At 31.3% G+C, this 26,871-nt stretch overlaps 1 protein-coding gene across 1 annotated transcript; it reads left to right on the forward strand.

The window, feature by feature from the left end:
* Positions 1 to 69: 69 nt before the first annotated feature.
* LOC134721894 (glucose-6-phosphate isomerase-like) lies at positions 70 to 26,871 on the forward strand. The gene is made up of 17 exons (XM_063585165.1): positions 70 to 254; positions 3,930 to 4,020; positions 5,640 to 5,777; positions 6,131 to 6,265; positions 9,286 to 9,429; positions 11,084 to 11,155; positions 11,763 to 11,807; positions 12,706 to 12,759; positions 14,090 to 14,150; positions 17,621 to 17,700; positions 18,191 to 18,274; positions 19,223 to 19,385; positions 20,040 to 20,116; positions 21,185 to 21,313; positions 23,182 to 23,257; positions 24,538 to 24,604; positions 25,860 to 26,871. The coding sequence occupies exons 1-17, from the start codon at positions 118 to 120 to the stop codon at positions 25,981 to 25,983; spliced, it is 1,677 nt and encodes a 558-aa protein (XP_063441235.1). The 5' UTR covers positions 70 to 117; the 3' UTR covers positions 25,984 to 26,871.

Genomic DNA, 26,871 nt, shown 5'->3' on the forward strand with positions numbered 1-26,871 from the left:
AATTGTTTCTTTTTTCACAATGCATCAAAACTATGAAATAATCACCACTTTAATGTAGATGATCAGGTCAAAAAAGGTCAAGGTTACAAGCAGACGGATTCATATTTCTGTTGCAGAATGGCTGGAATCAAACGTCCTCTTTTAACCTCAGAAGCTGCATGGCAAAATCTACAAAAATATTATGATGCAAATGGATCAAAAATTAACATGCCAGACATGTTTAAAGAGGATGAAGCCAGATTTGATAAATTAAGGTTTTTATAAAAATATAAGTTAGAAAACACATCCTGGTCACAGGTTTTGGGGGCATGGCTCCCCTTTTTTCGGGCCCATAAAGATTTTTTTGCTTTTTTTCTATATTTTCATTTTTTTACAATGGATGGATTTATGTCAAGTCTCAATATTTTGTTTTATGACGTCAAAATTTTACGGGATCCAGTAATGGCGGATAAATAGCGATAAGGTGTATATGTAAAGCAAAATTATAACCAGGTGAAATTTGATCCGGAGGAAAAAATGAATCCGGGTCCGTTCGCGCCCAATCACGTTCGCACCCACTCATATTCGCCCCCTTTCACTTTCGCACCCTACATGTTCGCGCCCAATTTTAATACACCTGATAGCTATTTATTCCATTCCGGATAAGTTCTAAAATTACACAACTTTTTCATCCAGTTGAAGCTATCTGGGTCCTTGTTTAAACTATTCACCGTGCATGATACTTTTTAATGAGACCTGTTTAAACTACCGTAAATACTTCAAACAAAATGTTTTTTTACTTCAATTTTAATTTCGAAAAAAGTGGATCATACTTTATCTAAGTTTCTTGATCATCACTTTCTAAAGTTTTTCCTCCCTCAGCTCACTGCTGATGACCTCCATTTTCGGCCCGCGTGACCTAAACAGGAAGTTGTATAAATGACTGTTTTTCCAGGAATGGACTAAATAGCGATAAGGTGTATTGGTTTTCTGTTTAATAACTATAGCTTTTTAATCATGTTTAGGCAAGTGTATTCTTATATTTATTGTCAGTGTCTCAAATTAAAGTGAGACAGCATTTTCTTTGTGTTTTGAATAAATCTTTATCATGTTTTCATGGTTTTGGATAGTGTATTGTTGAAGAAAAAAAATCCTTTCTAAATAAAGTGGGATTCTGTCAACGTTTTATTTTGTGACGAATAACTCTAAATCATGTTTTGGTTAGTGTATTGCTACAACTTTGTCTCATTGACTTGTTTCAAAATAAAGTGAGATTTTGACTACGTTTTTTTTTTGTGTGTTGTATAAATTTTATCATGTTTTGGTTATAATAGTGTATTGCTATATTTTATTGTTTCAGATCAAAGGGACCAAGCTTTTAAAAATTATTATCTTCTTTGTTTTTCGTTTAAAATCTTGAATGTTTTACTTACACCAAAGCAATTTTTAACACTAATTATGATTTTCCAATTATTGGGTGCGAACGGACCTTTGGTGCGAACGTATAGGGTGCGAAAGTGTATTGGGCGCGAACGAACCTGATACCGGAAAAAATGTCACAGTAGTTGTTGTTATTTTTTTATCCGCAGGAAAATATTTCCCTGGGATATTTTTTCCTTTGCCGTGAAATTCTATCTGGGTAGTTAATTTATTGAATAGTCATGATAGTTATTAGAAAAAACTTATCCTTTAAAAATACTATGAAATAATAATAGTGTATTTGAAATAAAGGGAAATTGTTAAAAAAAAAAGTGTATTATAATGGGAAATAATTTCACAAATTATCCTTGAAACAATTTACTGAAATATTCAAGTCGATATCATCCTTTTAAAAAGAAAATTATCATGAAACATAGGGAAAAACCAGAAGTAATTTCAAAGATCATAATTGTGAAAATAATATCATGATTTATAAGTTAGTGAAATACAAGTAAAAGTGAGTTGTTTTCAGATCTCAGTACAAATATAAATTTAAAAGTAAGGTAGAAATATAGTTGCATTACTACTGTTAACAGTAATAGAAGAATTTGATTATGATGATATATACCGGTAGATACTATCCGCATAACACAGATAGATTTTCACTCCTCTGGAAAAAATTACAAGGAAAAATTATCCTCAGGATAAAATATCACAGAGGAAGAAATAAACCGTTACATATACCTGTTTTAATACTATTCATACCAAGAGAAACTTACAAAAACTTATTTTCAATTTTTTGTCTTATTATTATTTCAACATCATAAACATGTTCAACATGTTCTAAACATATATTCGGGTATTTGCATAAAGATGTTACATTTTATATATAATAAGCTTTTGCATTTGTTTTGTGATCATTCGAGAAAATCCAAATAAATAAATTCTCTACGCTGAAACAGTCTCAATTTTGGATATATTGTATAATGACTAGAATACCAATGAAAACCATGACTATCAATTGTCATGATTGTAATGTTTCTTGATTCTGAAAATTTAGGACAAAGTAATACAAAATTAAAGTTCCTCAATCACATTTAAATTGCAATATTTACAAAGTCTTTTATACTTTTATAACATGTTAGTAGTTTTTATAATGAATGTTTAATTATATTTACCTGAATTCAGAATTAAGTGGAAAGTGTAGATGCTGGTGATCATGGTAATAAGATAAGATAAGAAACTTTATTTTGATTTGGCATGAAAGTAGTACAAATATATGTATACAATGCTTTTGACCGAATATAAAAACATATAAATAACATAAAAACAATCCCATTTGATATTTAAAACAACATGTAGTACACAGTTGAAACTCACATACATGGCATGCAATACAAATAAGCAACAATCTTAGATTAAGTAAAACATTCTAGACCAGAGCAACCAAAAGCAACATAAAATATAAGCAGCTCAAGAAATTATGATTTATCTGCAAGCAGAACAGCAACATTCCAATCTGTCCAGGACTGAACAGGACTTTTAAAATGTGAAAAACTATTTGGTGACTTTGAAAAAAGTGGAATACATGTAAATCAATTTTTTAAATATAATTTCTAAGGTAAATTAGATTATAACAAGTACATGTTAAAATATAAAACAATAGGAATGGGGTATCAATCCATGACACAAAATATGTACATGTACAGCAATAAACACTTGTCAAGCCTTCAACTTTTGTTGAAAAACAGGACATATCTTGACTTAGCGATCCTTTATTCTTTTGGCTTCATCGGTATCCAGAAATGAATTTTGTAAAAAAAAATCCTGTTTTTCTGTATTTTACTTATAAATGGACTTAAATGGTTTTTCTGACAGTTAACATAACATTCACTCTGTGGTTAAAGTTTTAAAATTTTTAATAACTTTCTTAAAACTATCCTGGACTTCTACCAAACTAGGACAAAAGCTTGTTATGGCAATGTATGGCATTGTATGGTATCCAGAAGTAAATTTTGTAAAACACACTGCTGTTTTTGCTGTTCTTCATCTCAAAGTCACAGTTTGGCCTTCAACACAGATACAATTTTTTTTATCTCACTGCATGTTTAAGATGAACCCAGCACTGACATGAGAAGAATTTTTTGACAGACTATGTAAGATATTACACCACCAAATTTGGCTGGGTAAAAAAAAACCACACTGAAAGAAATACAAAACAAAACAAAATCGTTCCTATGCATAGACCCATGCAAAAACACAAAGCTTTGTAGAATAGATTTCAGCATCAAAGGTTTCAGATGAAAGGTGAGAGACTGGAGATCCTTGTAGAACACACATTGACTGACATTTTTGGGAAAATACAAAATTGTATGAATGAATTCTTAAATTTATTGCATACATTGCTTGTCATAATAGTCTCAAAATGTAATATGATGTGAAAATTATAGTAATTGATTTTGATAAAATTTCGCTGTACATAAATCATGTAAATCATGATACTTAATCCATTATAACTGTTTATTTTTCAGTATTAATTTGCTGACTAAAAATGGAGAGTTGCTCCTTGATTATTCCAAAAACTTGATCAATGATGAAGTACTCAAGATGTTATTTCAACTGGTAAATTATTCCTTTTTGTTGTATTATAATGTTTATTAACTAACTACCTGCCTCCCTAACTTCCTGACAATATAAAAAACATGGAGAATTAACATGGTTTAGAATGTTGCAAGGAAAATAACAAATCTGTATTTACAAATAATCCCATTCCTAGGTAAGACATATTTATACATGTATATGCTAAATTGATTTTAAGGGCATAGGCCCTATGATCCAGTAACAGGGGAGGTAATGATGTTGCTAACATAAATTATTATTTTAGCGATGTCAAACTATGACTTCTCGGGAAATGATTCAGTTTTTTGACTGATTTTTATCATTCAAACTTATTTAACTTGAAAACAATTTCATGGACCACTCATTTTTAAAATGTCATTTGTTTTGAATACACAAGGGGATTATGTGTGCCAATTTTGATGAAAACGCCAACTGTGTAATTTTTTTAAATTTGATAAATATTCAGCAAAAAATGATGTTGTTTTTTTTTGGCTACATTCATGAACGTTTGATAAATATGAGTTATTCGAAACTACAAAATGTACAATTAAAGGACATTTATATAAACTGAGTTTACAAATAATTTAACCAAATACAGCTTGTGTTTATCTTTGAAAAAAAAAGTTATGTATTTCTTTCGAAAGGAAAAATACATCCACAAATTCAAAATTTTGAGCAAATTTATCAAATTTTGACCTCATTTTACTTAAAAAGTAGCATATGGAGGTATACTTTTTATTGCATATTTGATTTGGTCAGGCAAAAATTGACTATATGCAAATTATCAGCAAAGTTTCAATATGGGAGCAAATCTGTATGGTATGCCCTTAAAGTGGAACAGGAGCATAAATTTGATTAAGAAAATGTATTTTTTATAATGCTTTTTTCAAATACTTTATTTGAAGTATTGGTCACATAACTTACTTCTATCTACATGTACATGTATGTTAAACAAAGTTGACATCTATTTTGTATTAAAAGAGACAGAAGATACAAAAAGGTACAGGCACAAAATCATAGTTTGAAATTGAAAACACAAACAACAGTCTTCATTTAGTTCAAAGCACTACTCAGAAAGTAAAAACTGAGCTACACAAACCCAATCAAATATCTGGATGAACTGAAGTGCTCTTACTCTTGAAGGATAATATACATGTTGTGTTGCTCAAGAAAAGTACACAAATTTGTTCATGTCACAATTGAGAAAAAGAGGACAGAATTGTGATCATGACTTAGACACATGGAACTTATCTGTGGTCAATTTTAACATTGTTAACACAGATATTCTATAACATGATAAAAGTTAGCAAAATCTTGATGCCATTTTGATTATACAAGGAAAAGTATCAGACATGTATATGAAAAGAAAACTAAATGACAGAATTTGGAGGAAAAACTAAGATAGGTTTTATAAAGTGCTTTCAGAAATAAATCAAAAACATAAGTCACCAATGTGACACCTTTGAGCCAATGAACACCCTACACCAGTCACTAGTATTATATGACTTTAAATGCTTACAAGGCGTTTTTCTGGATAAACTTAACAGGGGCACTATTCAGGAACACTGAAAGCTAAATACAAAGTGTAAATATTTTATAACTTCGACATTTCCTTATTTCAGGCAAGAGACCGTAAAGTAGAAGAAATGAGACAGGCTATGTTTAGTGGAGAGAAGATTAATTTTACAGAAGACAGAGCTGTACTACACATTGCCCTGAGAAACAGATCAAACACACCTATCTTAGTAAATGACAAAGATGTAAGGCAATGCATAGGGTTTTTGTCGAAAAAATAATTACTTTCATGGGACAGAAAGGACATTTTAATAACATGAAGGTTTTTGAGGGTATTTGGGGCATCTATAAACATTTGATTTTGATTGAATTGTATTTAACTGTCACATGGGGTAGAAGATAAAACTATATCACTTGCCCAGACAGAAAAAAAGAAATAAATCAATTGAAGAAGTGAGTTGGGTATGAGGTCATATATTAATGTTTTGCTTTTAGAAAGTAAAATATTATGCATGTTACTTAAGTTGTTCTCTCAAATTAAGAGTAAGGAAAACAAAAGAAATCCAAAAGATTTGTTGAAGGATAATTTATATTATAGGTCATGCCTGAGGTGAACAAAGTGTTACAGCACATGAGAGAATTTACAGAGGAGGTTATCAGTGGAAAGTGGAAAGGTTATACAGGAAAATCTATCACAGATGTTGTAAATATTGGTATTGGTGGATCAGATCTGGTAATTATCTCCCTGGTTCAAGTGTGACTTTTTTTAGCTAAAATTTAGCTCCCTTGTTCATGTGACTTTTTAGCTCACCTGGCCCGAAGTGAGCTTATGCCATCACTTGGCGTCCGTCGTCGTCCGTCGTCTGTCGTCTGTCGTTGTCTGTTGTCGTAAACTATTTCAAGAATCTTCTCCTCTGGAAATACTGGGCCAAATACTTCCAAACTTTAACTGAATGTTCCTTAGGGTATCTAGTTTATAAATTGTATCCGAAGTTTTGATCTATCAACAAACATGGCCGCCATTGCTAAAAATAGAACATAGGGGTCAAATGCAGTTTTTGGCTTATAACTCAAAAACCAAAGCATTTAGAGTAAATTTGACAGTGGGTAACATTGTTAATCAGGTGAAGATCTATCTGCCCTGAAATTTTCAGATGAATCAGACAACCCGTTGTTGGGTTGCTGCCCCTGAATTGGTAATTTTAAGGAAATTTTGCTGTTTTTGGTTATTATCTTGAATATTATTATAGATAGAGATAAACTGTAAACAGCAATAATGTTCAGCAAAGTAGGATTTACAAATAAGTCAACGTGACCGAAATGGTCAGTTGACCCCTTTAGGAGTTATTGCCCTTTATAGTCAATTTTTAGCCATTTTTCGTAAATCTTAGTAATCGTTTACAAAAATCTTCTCCGCTATAACTACTGGGCCAAATACTTCCAAACTTTAACTGAATGTTTCTTAGGGTATCTAGTTTATAAATTGTATCCGAAATTTTGATCTATCAACAAACATGGTCGCCATTGCTAAAAATAGAACATAGGGGTCAAATGCAGTTTTTGGCTTATAACTCAAAAACCAAATATTTAGAGCAAATCTGACAGTGGGTAATATTGTTTATCAGGTCAAGATCTATCTGCCCTGAAATTTTCAGATGAATCAGACATTCTGCTGTTGGGTTGCTGCCCCTGAATTGATAATTTTAAGGAAATTTTGCTGTTTTTAGCTCACCTGGCCCGAAGGGCCAAGTGAGCTTTTCTCATCACTTGGCGTCCATCGTCCGTCGTCGTCCGTCGTCGTTAACTTTTACAAAAATCTTCTCCTCTGAAACTACTGGGCGAAATCAAACCACACTTGGCCACAATCATCATTAGGGTATCTAGTTTAAAAAATGTGTGGCGTGACCCGGTCAACCAACCAAGATGGCCGCCACGGCTAAATATAGAACATAGGGGTAAAATGCAGTTTTTGACTTATAACTCAAAAACCAAAGCATTTTGAGGAAATCTGACATGGGATAAAAATGTTAATCAGGTCAAGATCTATCTGCCCTGAAATTTTCAGCTGAATCGGTCAATCGGTTGTTGGGTTGCTGCCCCTGAATTGGTAATTTTGAGGAAATTTTGCTGTTTTTGGTTATTATCTTGAATATTATTATAGATAGAGATAAATTGTAAACAGCAATAATGTTCAGCAAAGTAAGATCTACAAATAAGTCATCATGACCTAAATGGTCAATTGACCCCTTAAGGAGTTATTGCCCTTTATAGTCAATTTTTAACAATTTTCATTAATTTGGTAAATTTATGTAAATTTTTACCAAATATAGTTCTCTGTTACTAATGGGCAAAGTTCATGATAGATATTATTGTAAGAAGCAAAATCGTTCAGTAAAGTAAGAACTTCAAACACATCACCATCACCAAAATACAATTTTGTCATGAATCCATTTGTGTCCTTTGTTTAATATGCACATAGACCAAGGTGAGCGACACAGGCTCTTTAGAGCCTCTAGTTTGGTTATTATCTTGAATATTATTATAGATAGAGATAAACTGTAAACAGCAATAATGTTCAGCAAAGTAAGATCTACAAATAAGTCAATTTGACCAAAATTGTCAATTGACCCCTTAAGGAGTTATTGCCCTTTAAAGACTTTTTTCACAATTTGTTCATGTTGACTTACTTTAGAAAATCTTCTCCTTTTAAACTGCAGCTAAACTTAGGCTAAATGAGTTTCAGAGTATCTAGTATAAATTTTATTTCCTTGTATGTAAAGAAACATAGCTCCTATTGCTAAAATAGAACATAGGAGAAAATGATTTTTTTTTGCTTTTGAAGAAAAAAGGAGGATCCAAAGAACATTTAAATAAATTGAAAAGCCAAAATAATCATTGATAAGAGATTTAACCAAAAGAATTAAGGTGAGCGATTCAGGCTCTTGAGAGCCTCTTGTTTAAGATAAAAATTATCTCCCTTGTTTATGTGTGACTCTTTTAGATAAAATTCATCTTCCTCGTTCATGTGTGACTTATTTCATAAAAATTATCTCTCTTGTTCATGTGTGACTTATTTCATAAAAATTATCTCTCTTGTTCATGTGTGACTTTTTTAGCTAAAAATAAGCTCCCTTGTTCATGTGTGACTTTTTTTTAGCTAAACATTATCTCCCTTGTTCGTGTGTGACCTTTTTAGCTAAAAATTAGCTCCCTTGTTCATGTGTGACTTTTTAAGTTAAAAATTAGCTCCCTTGTTAATGTGTGACTTTTTTACAATATTTATTTCATGATTAGGAAATTTGCTATCACTAAATCACTTCCAACTGGTCAAAGTATACAAAGCTTATATATAACATTAAACGGGGGTAAAGGAGTTTTACCAAAGAAAAAGACCATTAAGAAACTTTCTAACATGTAATGGAACAGTTGAAAATTTGATCGGCAATCATACCACATCTTCTTTTCATATTCTAGTCTGTTTTGGTGATATCCTATTAGGTGTAATGGTGGTTGAATCAGTTGCAGTTTCAGAATTTTGAATATTTTAGGAAGGGAGCATCAAGGTAACCTTCAGAGTGGGACTGGTACAGCATATCTGTATTAACCATATATGTAGTCAAAAGGGCCTGTCTCCTCTTTAAATCTACATCTGGGAATGTTTCACAAATTATTTAGTTTAACTGAATATTGTGCTATTGTTTTTTTTATAACTAAAATGTGAAAACATAATATTTGATTAAATGTTGATTTCAGGGTCCATTGATGGCAACAGAAGCTCTACAACCATACCAGAAAGGACCCAATGCTCACTTCATATCAAACATTGATGGTACACATTTAGCAAAGACCTTGAAGAATCTAAATCCAGAAACAACTTTGTTTATTATTGCTTCAAAAGTAGGTATAGTATAGGCAAGTTATGTATTGATTGAAAAAATAGGAGCTTTTACCTTTAAACCCATGATAACATTTATTGAAAATAATTTAATAGAATGTCTTGTTTTATTGTGGTGCTCTTTTGTCAGTAGTATGTCCAACAGTATTTTTACTCTTAAGATTTGTTTATAAGTTTCATTATATTCCAAAGTCATATTTAGTGGTATATAGGATTCATAATTTCAGTATGTACATAAACTGTCAAAAATTTAAAGTGTGTATGTGCCTGGAAGGATATTAATGATATTTGACATTATCACAATTTTATCACTTTTACAAAATTTTCCTTTGATCTCACCGACTGATAATTTCCTTTCACAGCACAGTGGAGTGATATGAAAAATTACCACTTGAAAATATGCGGTTTTTAATGTCTCAAAATGGTAAAATAGATGAACAGATTATTATTGGTCATCTTAATTCGATACCTTTTCTCACTTTTGCCATGCTGGCTCAAGCGAGAAAAGCAATTTCATTGAGATGACCAACGATAATCTATAATTATCTATAACGAACACAAGGCAATTTGTCATTAATATAGGTGGAATATCTGATTGCAAGGTCACAAATTTATTTCAACAACCCCACACAAAAAGGTAAAGAGTATGTCTGATTTCTGTCTTTTGATTGTGTTTAAAGTTATTACTGATGATAGATTTTATTGTTACTTACCAACATAATTGTGTTACAGATAAGGCTGTCTGTCTGCATGTCAAGATAAATACATTGTGTAATAACGTCAACGGGAGGAGAGGCATCCTTTTGTGAGCCTTTTGCTTACATATACTTCTAGTCATAGATTGAAATAATTTTTGTTTCCTGTATCATTTAAAAGTGTTAAAGTTAGGGAGAGAACATTTATCATGATTTTGTGTGGAACTACATCTACATTTGTATTCTTTCAGACCCTTTACCACACAGTTAGGGAGAGAACATTAATCATGATTTTGTGTGGAACTACATGTACAATTGTATTCTTTCAGACCCTTTACCACACAGTTAGGGAGAGAACATTAATCATGATTTTGTTTGGGACTACATGTACAATTGTATTTACATTTGTATTCTTTCAGACCCTTTACCACACAGTTAGGGAGAGAACATTAATCATGATTTTGTGTGGAACTACATGTACAATTGTATTCTTTCAGACCCTTTACCACACAGTTAGGGAGAGAACATTAATCATGATTTTGTGTGGAACTACATGTACAATTGTATTCTTTCAGACCCTTTACCACACAGTTAGGGAGAGAACATTATTCATGATTTTGTGTGGAACTACATGTACAATTGTATTCTTTCAGACCCTTTACCACACAGTTAGGGAGAGAACATTAATCATGATTTTGTTTGGGACTACATGTACAATTGTATTTACATTTATATTCTTTCAGACCTTTACCACACAGTTAGGGAGAGATCATTAATCATGATTTTGTGTGGGACTACATAGATATAGGAAGATGTGGTGTGAGTGCCAATGAGACAACTCTCCATCCAAATAACAATTTAAAAAGTAAACCATTATAGGTTAAAGTACGGCCTTCAACACAGAGCCTTGGCTCACACCGAACAACAATGTACAGTTGTAATTTCATTTGTATTCTTTCAGACCTTTACCACACAGGAAACAATAACAAATGCTGAGTCAGCAAAAGCATGGTTTCTGGCCGCTGCTAAAGATGTAAGTAATATTTATTTATTGAGAATTGTACAGTAGAAATTTTCAAATTAATAAAAAGATAGTTAAATGTAGAAATAAGTATGGTGATGGAAGAATATTGATTTTATTGTGTAATTGTGTTGAAGTTGAAGCTTGTATTGAAATTTACGAGGCCTCTTTATTTATATTTCTGACATATTCATCTCACCTAAGTTTCTAAAATTTTTGTTTTATAGTTTAGATATCAACTTAAAAAAAAATACTGTACATTTAGAACTGTCTTGGATATATATTTTCAATTGTTTTGAAAGAGAATTTAAAAACTGGATTGCAAATGAATATTGATAGTAACTTAGTGGAACAGGTTTGCATAATTTGATTAACATTAAGTACTCCATTCTAACATGTCTATCTATTTCAAAATTCATATGCCATTGATGTGTTACCATTGTTACCGTTAATTTAAGTAGAAGAAACATGTTAGATGGCCATAAAATTTGTAAGAAAAAGTAAAGTTCAGCATATCAAACTACAAACTCAAGACAAAAATATTTGTAAACCTTTGAGTTTAATGTTTAATGTACATGATGTTTTATTAGATTAATATAAAGATCATTTTATTTTGTAGAAAAGTGCAGTAGGAAAACACTTTGTGGCTCTGTCAACTAATGTTGTAAGTAGCAAATATGAGGAAAAATAAGTTTATGAATAAGTTATATGTGTTTTGACCACCTTAATGTGCATGATATTGATAAACAATCTTAAGTGCACACACTTACAATACTGCTATATATTACCATCAGTCAGTTTTAGTTTGACACTTAATGCCTTTCACATACTTATATGGAATGTGTTGATGTGGTTCATACTTGTTTCTGGTTTATTGTTTTATTGATAAGACGGTTAGTTTTTCTGTTTGAAATGTTTTGCATCATACATTTTTGGGCCTTTTATAGCCTGCTGTTCGTTGTCAGCTAAGGTTCTATGTTAAAGGCCATACTTTGCCAATGTAACACTGTCCTCAAGAGACCAAAATGACATAGACATTAACAACAATACCAGAGTTGTTTACTTTTTACACATTGTGACTTGGAGTGTGAGTGTCTCATCAGCTCTCTTACCACATCTTCTTATTTCTATATACCGGCGATTTTTAAAAGTTAAAACACCTTCTTTGCATTTCAGAAGGAACACATGTATATATTTTTTTATGAATTAGAATGTTATTATTTTGCTCCTATTATTTAATTGCTATTTTTTCATCAATTTTGCCACATATATGCAAAAAAATGTTTTTGATAACATTGAAAAAAATCTGTGAACATCTTGAATTGAAAAATGTTTGAACTATTTAGTTTTTCTTTTCAGTGAAAATCTTGCAGTGAAAACCATTTATTTGTAAGAATAATATCTTTCAGTGGATGTGTTTTATTTTGAAAAAAATAGCAATATTGCATGGTATAAACAAAAAGATCTAAATGGTATATGCATATTGCATGTATTGTATGACCTGAATTAATTTTTTCTGTTAATTTGTTCGACTAATTTTGATTCATTATTTTTCTTTACAGACATTGGTTAAAGCTTTTGGAATCAATGAGAAGAATATGTTTGAATTCTGGGATGTAAGTATATTTATAACATTTTTAACATACATCTATATTATTTGATATATGTACATGTATTTACAATTTTGAGCATATAGCTTAATATGCTCTGAATTACCCTAGATCTCTCTCAAATTATTTTTCTGGCATTATGCATCAGTCACTTTTTATTTAGGACGTCATATGTGAAACTTTGACAGAAAATGTTCCAGGAATTTGTTTAATTTGAAATTATGGCAGACAAATGTGGATACAATATCTATAAATAATACTAAGGACTCTATCGAAAGAGGGACGAAAGATACCAAAGGGACAGTCAAACTCATAAATCTAAAACAAACTGACAACGCCATGGCTAAAATTGAAAAAGAAAAACAACAGTACACATGACACAACATAGAAAACTAAAGAATAAACAACACGAACCCCACCAAAAACTAGGGGTGATCTCAGGTGCTCCGGAAGGGTAAGCAGATCCTGCTCCACATGCGGCACCCGTCGTGTTGCTTATGTGATTACAAATCCGGTAAATAGTCTAATTTGGTAGGTCAAATTCATGAAAGGGAAGGGGATTGTAGTTACTATGTAAGGAACATATCCGATATCTTTTGTGAAACGGTTATTCCATAACGGTCAACCAACTCATGATGGCGTTCGTAAAATTTACGAAGGGATGATTCACACAGGCGTTGGTTCACATCATGGAGTTTAATATCTATAAATGTTCATACATTTATTCCTGACTTATAACAAGTAACATTGCTTAAAGGAAAGGAAGTATGGAGAAAGTGTGTACATATAACAATAAAACCAATATTAAAAAATAACTGTTTAGATAAGGTAGAGTTAGTTAGTTTGAGTTTTCCTGATCTATAAAATGGAGAAAGAAAATTTGGAATGTCTCAAAGAGACCACAACCCAACCAAAGACTTCCGAGGTCCACCAATAGGTCTTCAATACAGCGAGAACATCCCATGCCAAGAGGCATGCTTCAACTGACCCCTAAACAAAAATGTGTACAAGTTCAGTGATTATGGATATGATATAGGCTTTTCTGCAGACATTAGCTAAACAAAAAAATTTAATATCCAAGGAAATAAAAATTTTCCTCAACCAACTAAAAAAAGGTAACCACATAAATAAATGAATCCACAGTAAAATCTTACAGATGAAAAACTTATTTGGTGAAAATTGAAAGGGCTAGTCTAGACATGCACTTAAAATATAAATCTGCAAAAAAGTTATTACATGTAAGCCTTTGGCTCATTACTGTTTGAACATTTTACAGTTAAGAACCATCTTGTTCATGTATGTAAATATGTGTTTCTAACATTTTGTACAATTGTAGTGGGTTGGAGGCAGGTACTCCTTGTGGTCAGCAATTGGTATGTCTATAGCATTATTTATAGGTAAGTTCCTTGTGTGTCAGCAATTGGTATGTCTATAGCATTATTTATAGGTAAGTTCCTGGTTAGCAATTGGTATGTCTATAGCATTATTTATAGGTAAGTTCCTTGTGTGTCAGCAATTGGTATGTCTATAGCATTATTTATAGGTAAGTTCCTGGTTAGCAATTGGTATGTCTATAGCATTATTTATAGGTAAGTTCCTTGTGGTCAGCAATTGGTATGTCTATAGCATTATTTATAGGTAAGTGTCTTGTGTGTCAGCAATTGGTATGTCTATAGCATTATTTATAGGTAAGTTCCTTGTGGGCAGCAATTGATATGTCTATAGCATTATTTATTGGTAAGTTCCTTGTGTGTCAGCAATTGGTATGTCTATTAGCATTATTTATAGGTAAGTTCCTTGTGTGTCAGCAATTGATATGTCTATAGCATTATTTATTGGTAAGTTCCTTGTGTGTCAGCAATTGGTTTGTCTACAGCATTATTTATTGGTAAGTTCCTTGTGGGCAGCAATTGGTATGTCTATAGCATCATTTATAGGTAAGTTCCTTGTGTGTCAGCAATTGGTATGTCTACAGCATTATTTATTGGTAAGTTCCTTGTGGTCAGCAATTAGTATGTCTACAGCATTATTTATAGGTAAGTTCCTTGTGGTCAGCAATTGGTATGTCTATAGCATTATTTATAGGTAAGTTCCTTGTGGTAAGCAATTGGTATGTCTATAGCATTATTTATTGGTAAGTTCCTTGTGATTAGCAATTGGTATGTCTATAGCATTATTTATTGGTAAGTTCCTTGTGGTCAGCAATTGGTATGTCTATAGCATTATTTATAGGTAAGTTCCTTGTGTGTCAGCAATTGGTATGTCTATAGCATTATTTATAGGTAAGTTCCTTGTGGGCAGCAATTGATATGTCTATAGCGTTATTTATTGGTAAGTTCCTTGTGGTCAGCAATTGGTATGTCTATAGCATTATTTATTGGTAAGTTCCTTGTGGTTAGCAATTGGTATGTCTACAGCATTATTTATAGGTAAGTTCCTTGTGGTCAGCAATTGGTATGTCTATAGCATTATTTATAGGTAAGTTCCTTGTGGTCAGCAATTGGTATGTCTATAGCATTATTTATTGGTAAGTCCCTTGTGATTAGCAATTGGTATGTCTATAGCATTATTTATTGGTAAGTTCCTTGTGGTCAGCAATTGTTATGTCTATAGCATTATTTATAGGTAAGTTCCTTGTGTGTCAGCAATTGATATGTCTATAGCATTATTTATTGGTAAGTTCCTTGTGGTCAGCAATTGGTATGTCTATAGCATTATTTATAGGTAAGTTCCTGGTTAGCAATTGGTATGTCTATAGCATTATTTATAGGTAAGTTCCTTGTGGTCAGCAATTGGTATGTCTATAGCATTATTTATAGGTAAGTTCCTTGTGTGTCAGCAATTGGTATGTCTATAGCATTATTTATAGGTAAGTTCCTTGTGGGCAGCAATTGATATGTCTATAGCATTATTTATTGGTAAGTTCCTTGTGTGTCAGCAATTGGTATGTCTATTAGCATTATTTATAGGTAAGTTCCTTGTGTGTCAGCAATTGATATGTCTATAGCATTATTTATTGGTAAGTTCCTTGTGTGTCAGCAATTGGTATGTCTACAGCATTATTTATTGGTAAGTTCCTTGTGGGCAGCAATTGGTATGTCTATAGCATTATTTATAGGTAAGTTCCTTGTGTGTCAGCAATTGGTATGTCTACAGCATTATTTATTGGTAAGTTCCTTGTGGTCAGCAATTAGTATGTCTACAGCATTATTTATAGGTAAGTTCCTTGTGGTCAGCAATTGGTATGTCTATATCATTATTTATAGGTAAGTTCCTTGTGGTCAGCAATTGGTATGTCTATAGCATTATTTATTGGTAAGTTCCTTGTGGTTAGCAATTGGTATGTCTATAGCATTATTTATTGGTAAATTCCTTGTGGTCAGCAATTGGTATGTCTATAGCATTATTTATTGGTAAGTTCCTTGTGGTCAGCAATTGGTATGTCTATAGCATTATTTATTGGTAAGTTCCTTGTGGTCAGCAATTGGTATGTCTATAGCATTATTTATAGGTAAGTTCCTTGTGGTCAGCAATTGGTATGTCTATTGCATTATTTATAGGTAAGTTCCTGGTTAGCGATTGGTATGTCTATAGCATTATTTATTGGTAAGTTCCTTGTGGTCAGCAATTGGTATGTCTATAGCATTATTTATAGGTAAGTTCCTTGTGGTCAGCAATTGGTATGTCTATAGCATTATTTATTGGTAAGTTCCTTGTGGTCAGCAATTGGTATGTCTATAGCATTATTTATAGGTAAGTTCCTGGTTAGCGATTGGTATGTCTATAGCATTATTTATAGGTAAGTTCCTTGTGGGCAGCAATTGGTATGTCTATAGCATTATTTATAGGTAAGTTCCTTGTGGTCAGCAATTGGTATGTCTATAGCATTATTTATATGTAAGTTCCTGGTTAGCAATTGGTATGTCTATAGCATTATTTATTGGTAAGTTCCTTGTGGTCAGCAATTGGTATGTCTATAGCATTATTTATTGGTAAGTTCCTTGTGGTCAGCAATTGATATGTCTATAGCATTATTTATAGGTAAGTTCCTTGTGGTCAGCAATTGATATGTCTATAGCATTATTTATTGGTAAGTTCCTTGTGGTCAGCAATTGGTATGTCTATAGCATTATTTATAGGTAAGTTCCTTGTGGTCAGCAATTGGTATGTCTATAGCATTATTTATTGGTAAGTTCCTTGTGGTCAGCAATTGATATGTCTATAGCATTATTTATTGGTAAGTTCCTTGTGGTCAGCAATTGGTATGTTTATAGCATTATTTATAGGTAAGTATAGATTGTTTTTATTAGTATTTTCAATAGTTGAATTCTAAGTAAGATTACACTTCAAGTGCTTAAACAATGTCTATAGCAAATGAAATGAAAGTATGCAGTAGTGAGTACTAATTAAAACATGAATTAAAATGCATTGTATCAATAAAATTCATAGCATTGCTCTTGTATATAAAAAGCCACATCCTATCGGTAGGGCTGGGTAGGAATTCCACATTAGGATTCAAAACAAAAATAGAATAAATGTGTATACAATACATTACAATACAACAATACAATACAATTTTTTTATTTTCTAAAATAAAGGGCCCATTATGAGCATAACATTAATTAATACATGACATAAACATTACAGAGTGATTGAAAAAACATAAAATAATAATTTAAATGCATGAGGAAAGGATCAGTGGTCAAGGGGAGATAATTTTGATATCTATTAGAGTATTTAAGTTAACTTATTTTCTGATTTTCTAAGTTGCATGCCTGTATAGATGTATTGAAATAACTATATTTACCATTTAAAAGTGCATATAAATATATAGAAGCTTTCTTACTAACATTTTTTGCATCAATAGGAATGGATAATTTTGAAGAATTACTCGCTGGGGGACATTTTATGGATCAGCATTTCTGCACAGCTCCTTTAGAACAAAATGTGAGTACTGTAATGTGAACAGATTAATCAGTCCTGGAAAAGATATATATCTTACTGTTTAAGACAGACATCAATCATGTAAAGAATATAAAAAAGCTAAATAAGAAAAAAAATGAATTAAACATCAATGTTGACTATTTCTTGTATGAAAAAAAAATACACATATAGATCAAAATAGAGTATTGATATTAAATAAATTTTAGATACTTTAAACTGTTGCTATTCTTTGTAGAAATTGAATTAATTACTGTCAAAACAGATGATTTCTTTATTTTATACAGTGAAAATGAAATATATAACTTCGAATATTTGAACATAAACTTTTAAATGATGCAATAATCACAGGTAAGAAATATTTTAGTTTACTTAATAAATCATCCTATAATGATTGTTTCTATGTCTATGTTACCCGTTATTGCAGGTTTACTTGGTGAATAGACCAATGATTTTTACCATGTTTACTGAATTGGTGCAATAATTTCTGTTTTAGGTACCAGTTATATTAGCTTTACTTGGTATATGGTATAGTAACTTCTACAAAGCTGAAACTCAGGCACTTCTTCCGTACGATCAGGTAGGTAATATACATTACAATATTATGAAGATCACTACAGATTAAATTGTTAATTTAGGCCATATTTCCTTTTTATGTCCCATCTAGGTGCATTATGTTTCTCGTTCTGTGCATTCATTTGCCTGTAGGTCCATCTGTCTGTCTGTTCTGCTTCAGTTTTTGGTCAAGGTAGTTTTTGATGAAGTCCAATCAACTTGAAACTTTGTACACATGTTTCCTATGATATGATCTTTCCTTCTTCAATGCCAAATTAGAGTCATGGTCCACTGACCATAGAAAATGATAGTCTGATTGGGGCTTTTGTGTACTATGGACACTTTCTTATTCATAAGAGAAATTAAAAGGGTAGGTTAGATAGCCACACACCAACAAACAACAACCTCTGAACAACAGTTTCCTGACTTAGGCCAGGTGCAAATTTAATGCAGCAGGTTTTAACTTTTTGAACAGGTACAAACTTTCATTTTCACTTGGAATAAAAGTGTAACATCACAACATATAAAAACGCACTATTAAATATGAACTATAAGTTTTTCTCAGAATATCAATAGCTAGAAATTAAACACTGATTATTGATATAAAGCCAACTTAAATTAATTAGTAGTTTTTCATCCAGATGTTTTGATATTTCATGCCCTTTTCGTAATCAATCTCTATTCTTGGTAATTATGTTGTCATCATAGAGTAGCCAACTTTGTCCACTTAATCATTTTGGTTTAATTGTTGGAAGAACTGAATACAAAAAAACAAACTTGAACAGGAAGTTTTGAATGAAACGAATTATCAACGGACGGTTACTAGTAACTGAAATAAACAAAATCCAGGAATTGTAAATTTTGAAAATTAAAAAAAAACAGGGGGGTATTTTAGTGGGGCAGGCATGAATTAAAATCTATCAATTCATTTTATTTGGCCTCAATGATATTTTATTTACTATTTTTTTTACAGTATATGCATAGATTTGCAGCTTACTTCCAACAAGGTGATATGGAGAGTAATGGTAAATACATCACCAGAAATGGACAACGTGTGGATTATTCCACTGGTCCTGTTATCTGGGGGGAGCCAGGAACCAATGGTCAACATGCATTCTATCAGCTTATACATCAAGGTAAATACAGAAGAAGGGTGTTTCCCAATCATTTTGATCCCAATTAGATCCAATTGAGAATGTTATCCATTTTTTCTCATTTATACTGATAGACTAACTCAAGATCTGTCTTCATGTTGTAACTTTTTAGATATTTAGGTTCAGGCCTTTTAAGTTATGGTAGAAGGTTAAAGAAGGTCTTTGAAGTGGAAAATGGGGTCTTAACTATGAATCTTTTATTTTTGTGCATCTATGAATCGTTTATTTTTGTGGATTTTTTTTTCTCTTTTCTTAAGTTGTTTTAATAAATAGAAGAATCATGCAAATAAAAGATATCAAGGCTTATTACCTCATCATGAGTATACCAAAAGAAAAATGAAGAGACGTGATACCATTTCAAGAGTAAAAAAAAACTGCACACAGAAACGCTAAAAAATAGGAACTCTTTAAAATCTGGTCATGCACATGCACATTACAAATTCATGGATATTTGATTTCGTGGTTTTGCCAATCGCTGTATACAAAGCCTGTTGAAAATATGTTATTCATTAAACATTTGAATTCGTGGTTCACTGCCGATGTACCCACGAAACCCATGAAAATTGGTACCCAACGAATAAAAATAAATCCACAGTATATGCAGTAGACTGACATTTGTTCACCTTTTCGTTTCAGGAACAAGGCTTATACCCTGTGATTTTATGATGCCAGTAGAAACCCAGAATCCTGTACAAGAAGGCAAACATCATCAAGTAATGGTTGTTTTATGTGGTCAAATGTAAACTACACATGCTAGAAACATATGGGACATTGCTTTATAAGTTTGATTTATTTGTGTCTCATCCCTTTTGCATATATTTAAGCAAATAAAATATGTTTAAACTAGAACCATATAAAAATGTCCAATAGTAATATCTATGACAGTGAGGCAAGTTAAAAGATGTGAATTGCATTTTGGACAAATGTAATGTAATAAAATTGAGAATGGAAATGGGGAATGCGTCAAAGAGAGACAACAACCCGACCAAAGAAAAAAACAGCAGCAGAAGGTCACCAACAGGTCTTCAATGTAGCGAGAAATTCCCGCACCCAGAGGCGTCCTTCAGTTTTTCCTATTTAAGAAATCAAACAGATAAATCTCCAAGCAATAGATGAACTGTAACAGATTGAAAGAGTTTTAAAAATCTTCAGATTTCTTTTGGTCATGATGTGGTACGTTTGCATTGCATATATAACATAAAAGTCATTATAAAAAAATAATTTGATTTAAAACTTTAAAAGTTACAATATTTTCTATTAGGGCCTCAATGATTAATCAGCCGAAATCACCCTAGAGTTGGGTTATGAATAATTGACATGATTATTCACCACTACTAGAAGGGATGTCAAGTATAAGAAAAAAACATATGGTGAAAGTCTTTGATCAACATAGTTACCTGTGTGTATATGAGCTCTCTTATTTGAAAACTCTTTTGTGATTTTGGATGAAAGTAATGGTACAATGGAAAAGTTTTTATGCTTTGATTATTAAAATGAAATAACTTTTATAACTTCTAATTTACTTGTTAATTCGAGTTTGCTCTGTGATTGCTCTCATTTCTATCCTTTAGTTGTATTTGGAGGGCTTTAGTTTACAAAAACAACTATAACTGTTATATGCACCTGATTTAAAATAAAAATGCATGTAAATTTTACTTGTTACAAGGCTTTTTAACCCCATTTTCATCTCAGATATTTCTACTGTTTTCAAATATGTTACTATCTTGGTGGATAATGAAATTAGGTGATTAAAGTATTAAACAGAAGTTATATTATTTCAGATTTTGATATCCAATTTTCTGGCCCAGACAGAAGCTTTAATGAAAGGAAAGTCTAAAGATGAAGCTCTAGAGGAACTGGTAGAGGCAGGAATGGGTGGAGAATCTTTAGAAAATATATTGCCTCACAAGGTAAAATCGTTTCTTTTAATATTGAATAATTTAATAGATATTCTTCTTCGAATGGAAAAAAAACATCTTTGATTTTTAGATTTCATCTATGAGAAATGGAAAGTCAAAGTATTTTTATACACCCCCTTAAAAAAGTTGGGGTATACTGTGTTACCTCTGTCTGTTTGTCCATCCATCAGGCCATCTGTCCATCCCTCAGGAACTACATTACAAGGATTTCTAAATTTGTTTTCAGGGTTTATATGAGTCAGCTATACCATGTGATGAGTTTTCAGATTCATCATTCAACAACTTCCTGTTTACTTTATACTTTTAGTGGGAAAGATGTATCATTAGTGAGCTACTGTTCACAGATTCACTTGTTTTATTTGAATAAGATACTTTGATAAGTACAATTTTTTCTAGCTATTAACGTAAATTACAGGATGCGAGATATAGATGTGCTTTTCCAGCAGGAAAATACAAAATTCCAGTCTGTTATTTGTCCATTTTCCTGAAACTCAATATTATGGTCAGGTTTTTTTTGTTGTGTTAATTTCTAGCTTATTATGAGTTGCAGGTGAATTATATTTGGTATTTGAGATTTTTGCAAGGTTTACATGTTTGTCAGACAGGCTTCACCTGACCTCAACTTAATTTTGAATGAACAGTGATTAAGGTAACAATTTTGTGATAAGGTCCATTTCTTGGGTACTGTAAGCTGAAGGTCAGCTATATTTGGTGTATAGAAAGATTATCATGTGTACATGTCCAATTGTTTGATTTCATCTGACTTTGACCTCAATTTCATTGTTATTATGTTAAAGTTTTGTTGTTTGGTCTGTTTCTCAGCAATAGTCAACTGATACAGTGAACATGTCTGTCTGGCAGGTATCATCTGACATTGGCCAATGTGAAGTTATCTTGGCTTTGTCTGTTTCTATAAGCAATAAGTTAACTATTTTTGGTGAATAAATTCATAGTAAGGTCTGCCTAGTAGGATTAGTCTGACCTTGACCTTGTTTCTATAAGCAATAGGTTAACTATTTTTGGTGAATAAATTCATAGTAAGGTCTGCCTAGTAGGATTCGTCTGACCTTGACCTTGTTTCTATAAGCAATAGGTTAACTATTTTTGGTGAATAAATTCATAGTAAGGTCTGCCTAGTAGGATTAGTCTGACCTTGACCTTGTTTACAAGGATCACCAAGAAAAAACAGTTCATATGATACTTATCAATCAACTCTGTGTACAGAATAAAATCATTAGTAAACATAATCAATGAGAGAAAAAATCCATTCTGATTGAAGAATTAAACAGATTAAGTTATGTTTTATGCTTGTCATTTTTCATATCAGACCCTTCATCAGCCCTTGTTCATGATATTGTTCTTTGAGCCTTTTTGGCTCTTAGGCTGACATCATGATATCAAAATCTGATATAAAAAATCTAATCTTATTGCCTTCTAAGTGTTTTATCAAATTAATCTGAATATATTTGAAATTGGTTAGAAATTATATATACATGTAGGACATGCAAAAAGAAGATAAATTGTTCTGTCTTTTTATAACTTTTCTAGAGCTATTATTAATTTTTGTTAAGATTAGGCCATTAATATATTTAAAGTATTTAAAAACCAACTGACATCAATTTTTTTTAGCAATAGATATGAGAAGTAAAATAATAATATTTCATTGATTCTTTATTTTGGAATTTTACCAAAATCTGTATACAACATGATGCACGATATAAAAAAAAATTGTTGAAAAACTTATTTTGTACTGCAAATGGTATATTAACACCTTTGATCAAAGGATGCCTTTTAGCAGAGCCCCTGATTCACAAAATACACAATAATTAGTACCATTCAAATGCCATTTGCCATTACAGGTTTTTGAAGGAAATCGTCCCAGCAATTCCATAGTATTCCAGAAATTAACACCTTTTATGCTAGGTGTGCTGATAGGTAAGTATATCACAGGCTGTCAACAAAATCTGATTCATTTATTTTTGGTTGATACCAATTAACGTGGAAATTTAATTTCGTGGTTTTGCCCTAGTCTGCATACAAACCTATAGAAATGTTGTCATTCGTTGAAAATGTAATATCGTGGTTCACCTATAACCACGAAATTCACAAAAATTGGTATCCAACAAATTATTATGAATCCCAGTTACTTAAACATGTTAAAGCAAAGATCAGTTATGAGTCATAACTTATGACTTCACCAGAAATCAGGTATCGGAGGTGAATATAGGATATATTGTTTCTCTAATTTTTGTGCTATTTTCACATTTCCTAACCAGTGTGAGAAAAATATGTTCTCGGCAAATTTTTAGTCGAAATTTGATTATGACGTCTAAATGTTTTGTTTTCTTCTGAATTTTCCTATTGTGACGCCATGAAAAAAGGTGCCAATCCTGATGACGTCGCATATAAAGAACACAAGTTTCTGAAAATCTTTGAAAAAGAAGGATAAAAATCATTAGAGAAACAGATTCTGACATTATAACTCGTGTATTACAATATTTCTCCACTCTCGAAAGTTAAATTTTAGTGATTTAAAGTGTGGGGCAAGCCTCGCGCTTTAAATAATAAAATTTAACTGTCTCAAGTGGAGAAATATCGTAATACACTTGTTGCAGTGTAGGAATCTATATAACACCAATTTCTAGCTACTCCAGGATTTTGAGGTTAAAGTTGATCTCTATAGATTGTATTTTCTGGTCATGGACTGTTATTGCATTAAGTAAATGAAAAATTGAAGACCAGTAACCCTTAGGATTTCACTTAACTCATTTTAGTAGGTTTTCTTCAAAGTTGTTTTACAATTTTATCATATTACTGCATTAACAAAACAGGAACGTGAAAGAGAGAGAAGATAAACAAATTCAGTGATCATGTTTTATTTTATAAGTATTCTAAAATGAAAAGAAAACAATCAAACTTTGTAGTTAATAATTATGAACATCAACCATCAAATATGTTTGCCATTTCTAATGATATAGTGATGAAATAAATTTGAGGAACATAAATGTATTTAAATAGAACTCAGAAGATGTGGCATGAGTGCCAATGAGACAACTCCCCATCTAAGTCATAAAGTTAACAAAATTTGTTAAAGCTTGTTTGATAAAAGTTTGCTAAATAAACGACATTCAACGACATATCAAGTACCACAAAAAATCTATAGGTTCACCATTATATCTTGATTATTCAATGACCATGGATCTCATGTTTTACAGCTATGTATGAACACAAAATATTTGTACAAGGAACAATCTGGGACATCAACTCATATGATCAGTGGGGGTATGTATACTCTAAACCTAATTGCTTACTCATATTGAACACAAACAGATTAAGAATTCGATCAATTGAATATGTAAAGTAAATGTTGAGACAGAGATCTGTCTTGCTTGTCAGCATAAAATTCAGAAAGAAGACAATTTGATAGACAGCAACATTACTTATTAATTCAAAGTCACTTGACCATGATCTTGTGGGCAAGGTCTAGAAATGGTCAACAAACTGAGATGTATAGACTGTAATGTTATGTTATAGAAAATATTGTCTATTGTTAGAAGTTTATATCAGACTCTTAAATAGAACCCTAAACATTAAAGATTACTTATTTATTTAAAGTGTCTGGACCATAACCTAGGGGCAGGGCCTTGAAATAGTCCTAAAACAGATATGAACTGATAGTAATGCAACTTCTTACAAAATATCATTGGATCCTATTTTTAAAACTAACTTAAAATTATGCATATCAGTTGATTTTTTTCCTGCAATATCTTAACGTAAAATTTTAACATATATGTGTGAAGTTTTATATACAAGTAAAGTAAATATTTTTTACTTACAAAGTTTTATTAATCATGTTGAAAATACTCTTAAATCATAGTTATTAAAAGTAAAGTACAATGTATTTCAAAGTATCGTTGGATTTTTAAGAACATGAATATATATTTTTTGCAATGTATCTCATAAGCCAAATAATATGGCTGGGTATTGATTGTTTAATGTATGTTTTAATATTGTTGTATGCTATGTATGTTAATCAATATGTGACACAATAATAAGATAGATTATTATTTTATTATTATTGAAAATTGATAATTAATTCAAAGTTACTGGACAATGACCTAGGAGACATGGCCTCAAATTAGTCTTCAAACTGATATGTACTGATAGTACTGATAGTAATGGAACTTTATATTAAATATCAATGATGAGTCACTAGTACTTTTTATAAAACTAACTAACAAAGCAGAGAATTAAACAATTGTTGATGACATTATCATCTTTGCTGTCATCCTCACCATCACCTTAGCCAAGGAAAGTTATCCCTATAGCTCTCTTTCCCCTGACTTTTGTCGCATGTCAAACAAAAATGACTTTGAACTGATCTTAAAATATATTGAGCTTTATTGAAATTGGGAATGTAATTGATCCTAAATATTATTTGTAATTATTTTTGCTGTTTAGATGGAGTTGTTTATAGTTACGATGCATACTGAGGATGCAAACCATTAGTTTAACTGTATTTACTTTTACTTTTCAGTGTTGAATTGGGCAAACAGCTTGCTAAAGCCATCCAACCAGAACTGAAGGACAAAGACCCAGTCTCATCACATGATTCCTCTACAAATGGACTTATAAATTTCATTAAGAAAAATAGAAAATAGACAAACATCTTCTAAATAGTATATTATTCTGTCACTGCTCTGTGATCCTGATCTGTATGAATATTATGAAGCTGTTGTAGATATTTAACACAAAATTGTTCTACTAAAACATGTAAGACAGAATGGCCGCAATTGGTGCATTGGATTGTTGTCTTTAAAGAAATCAATCTGAGTATAAATACCAACCAAAAATCTTTAACAGTATCTTTATGTTGCCCCCATCTTAAAGCTATCTTTCTTGTGTATTGTACTTTGTTAATATTTATTTAAGTAAGATCTGTTTTTGTTTTATTTATTTTTGCCTTTTACATTTCATTTGTATTTTAAATATAGTATTTGTAGTGATTTTTTCTCAAATTTTCTATACTCTGTTCAATTTGATTGGGTAAAATAATTATGTATAGCATAATATTATATTCATTATTTGACTTAAAAATATATTAATCTGCTTATACATGTATCAAAAAATTTCACCAAAATATAAAAAAAAAAATGGTATAGTTTAACTTAAGAGATCCAGTACTACAAATGGCAAAATACTGTTATTAATCTTAAAGTGTCTCTGAACACCTTGCACTTAATTTTCATAAAATTTTTACAAAATATTTGCTATGACCCTTTGACAAAAAAAAAATCTTCTGCAATTGTTTATTGATAAATATTAATGAAATTTTATTTCCAGACGACATTTTTTTTTTTTCAACATGCTTTGTAAGAGTTGATATTAAAATGGATGTAGATAAACTTCAGCATTAACTATTTCAATGTTTTGCAATTTGTTGAATCTTCTGCTTGGGTATTAGTGCCATATAATTGTTTTTGTTTACTTGATATGGAATGTTACTAGTAAGCTCTTTGTATGAGGAATACAATAAATATTGAATTGTT

Source organism: Mytilus trossulus, chromosome 6 (genome assembly GCF_036588685.1).
Source record: "Mytilus trossulus isolate FHL-02 chromosome 6, PNRI_Mtr1.1.1.hap1, whole genome shotgun sequence".
Lineage (NCBI taxonomy): Eukaryota > Metazoa > Mollusca > Bivalvia > Mytilida > Mytilidae > Mytilus > Mytilus trossulus.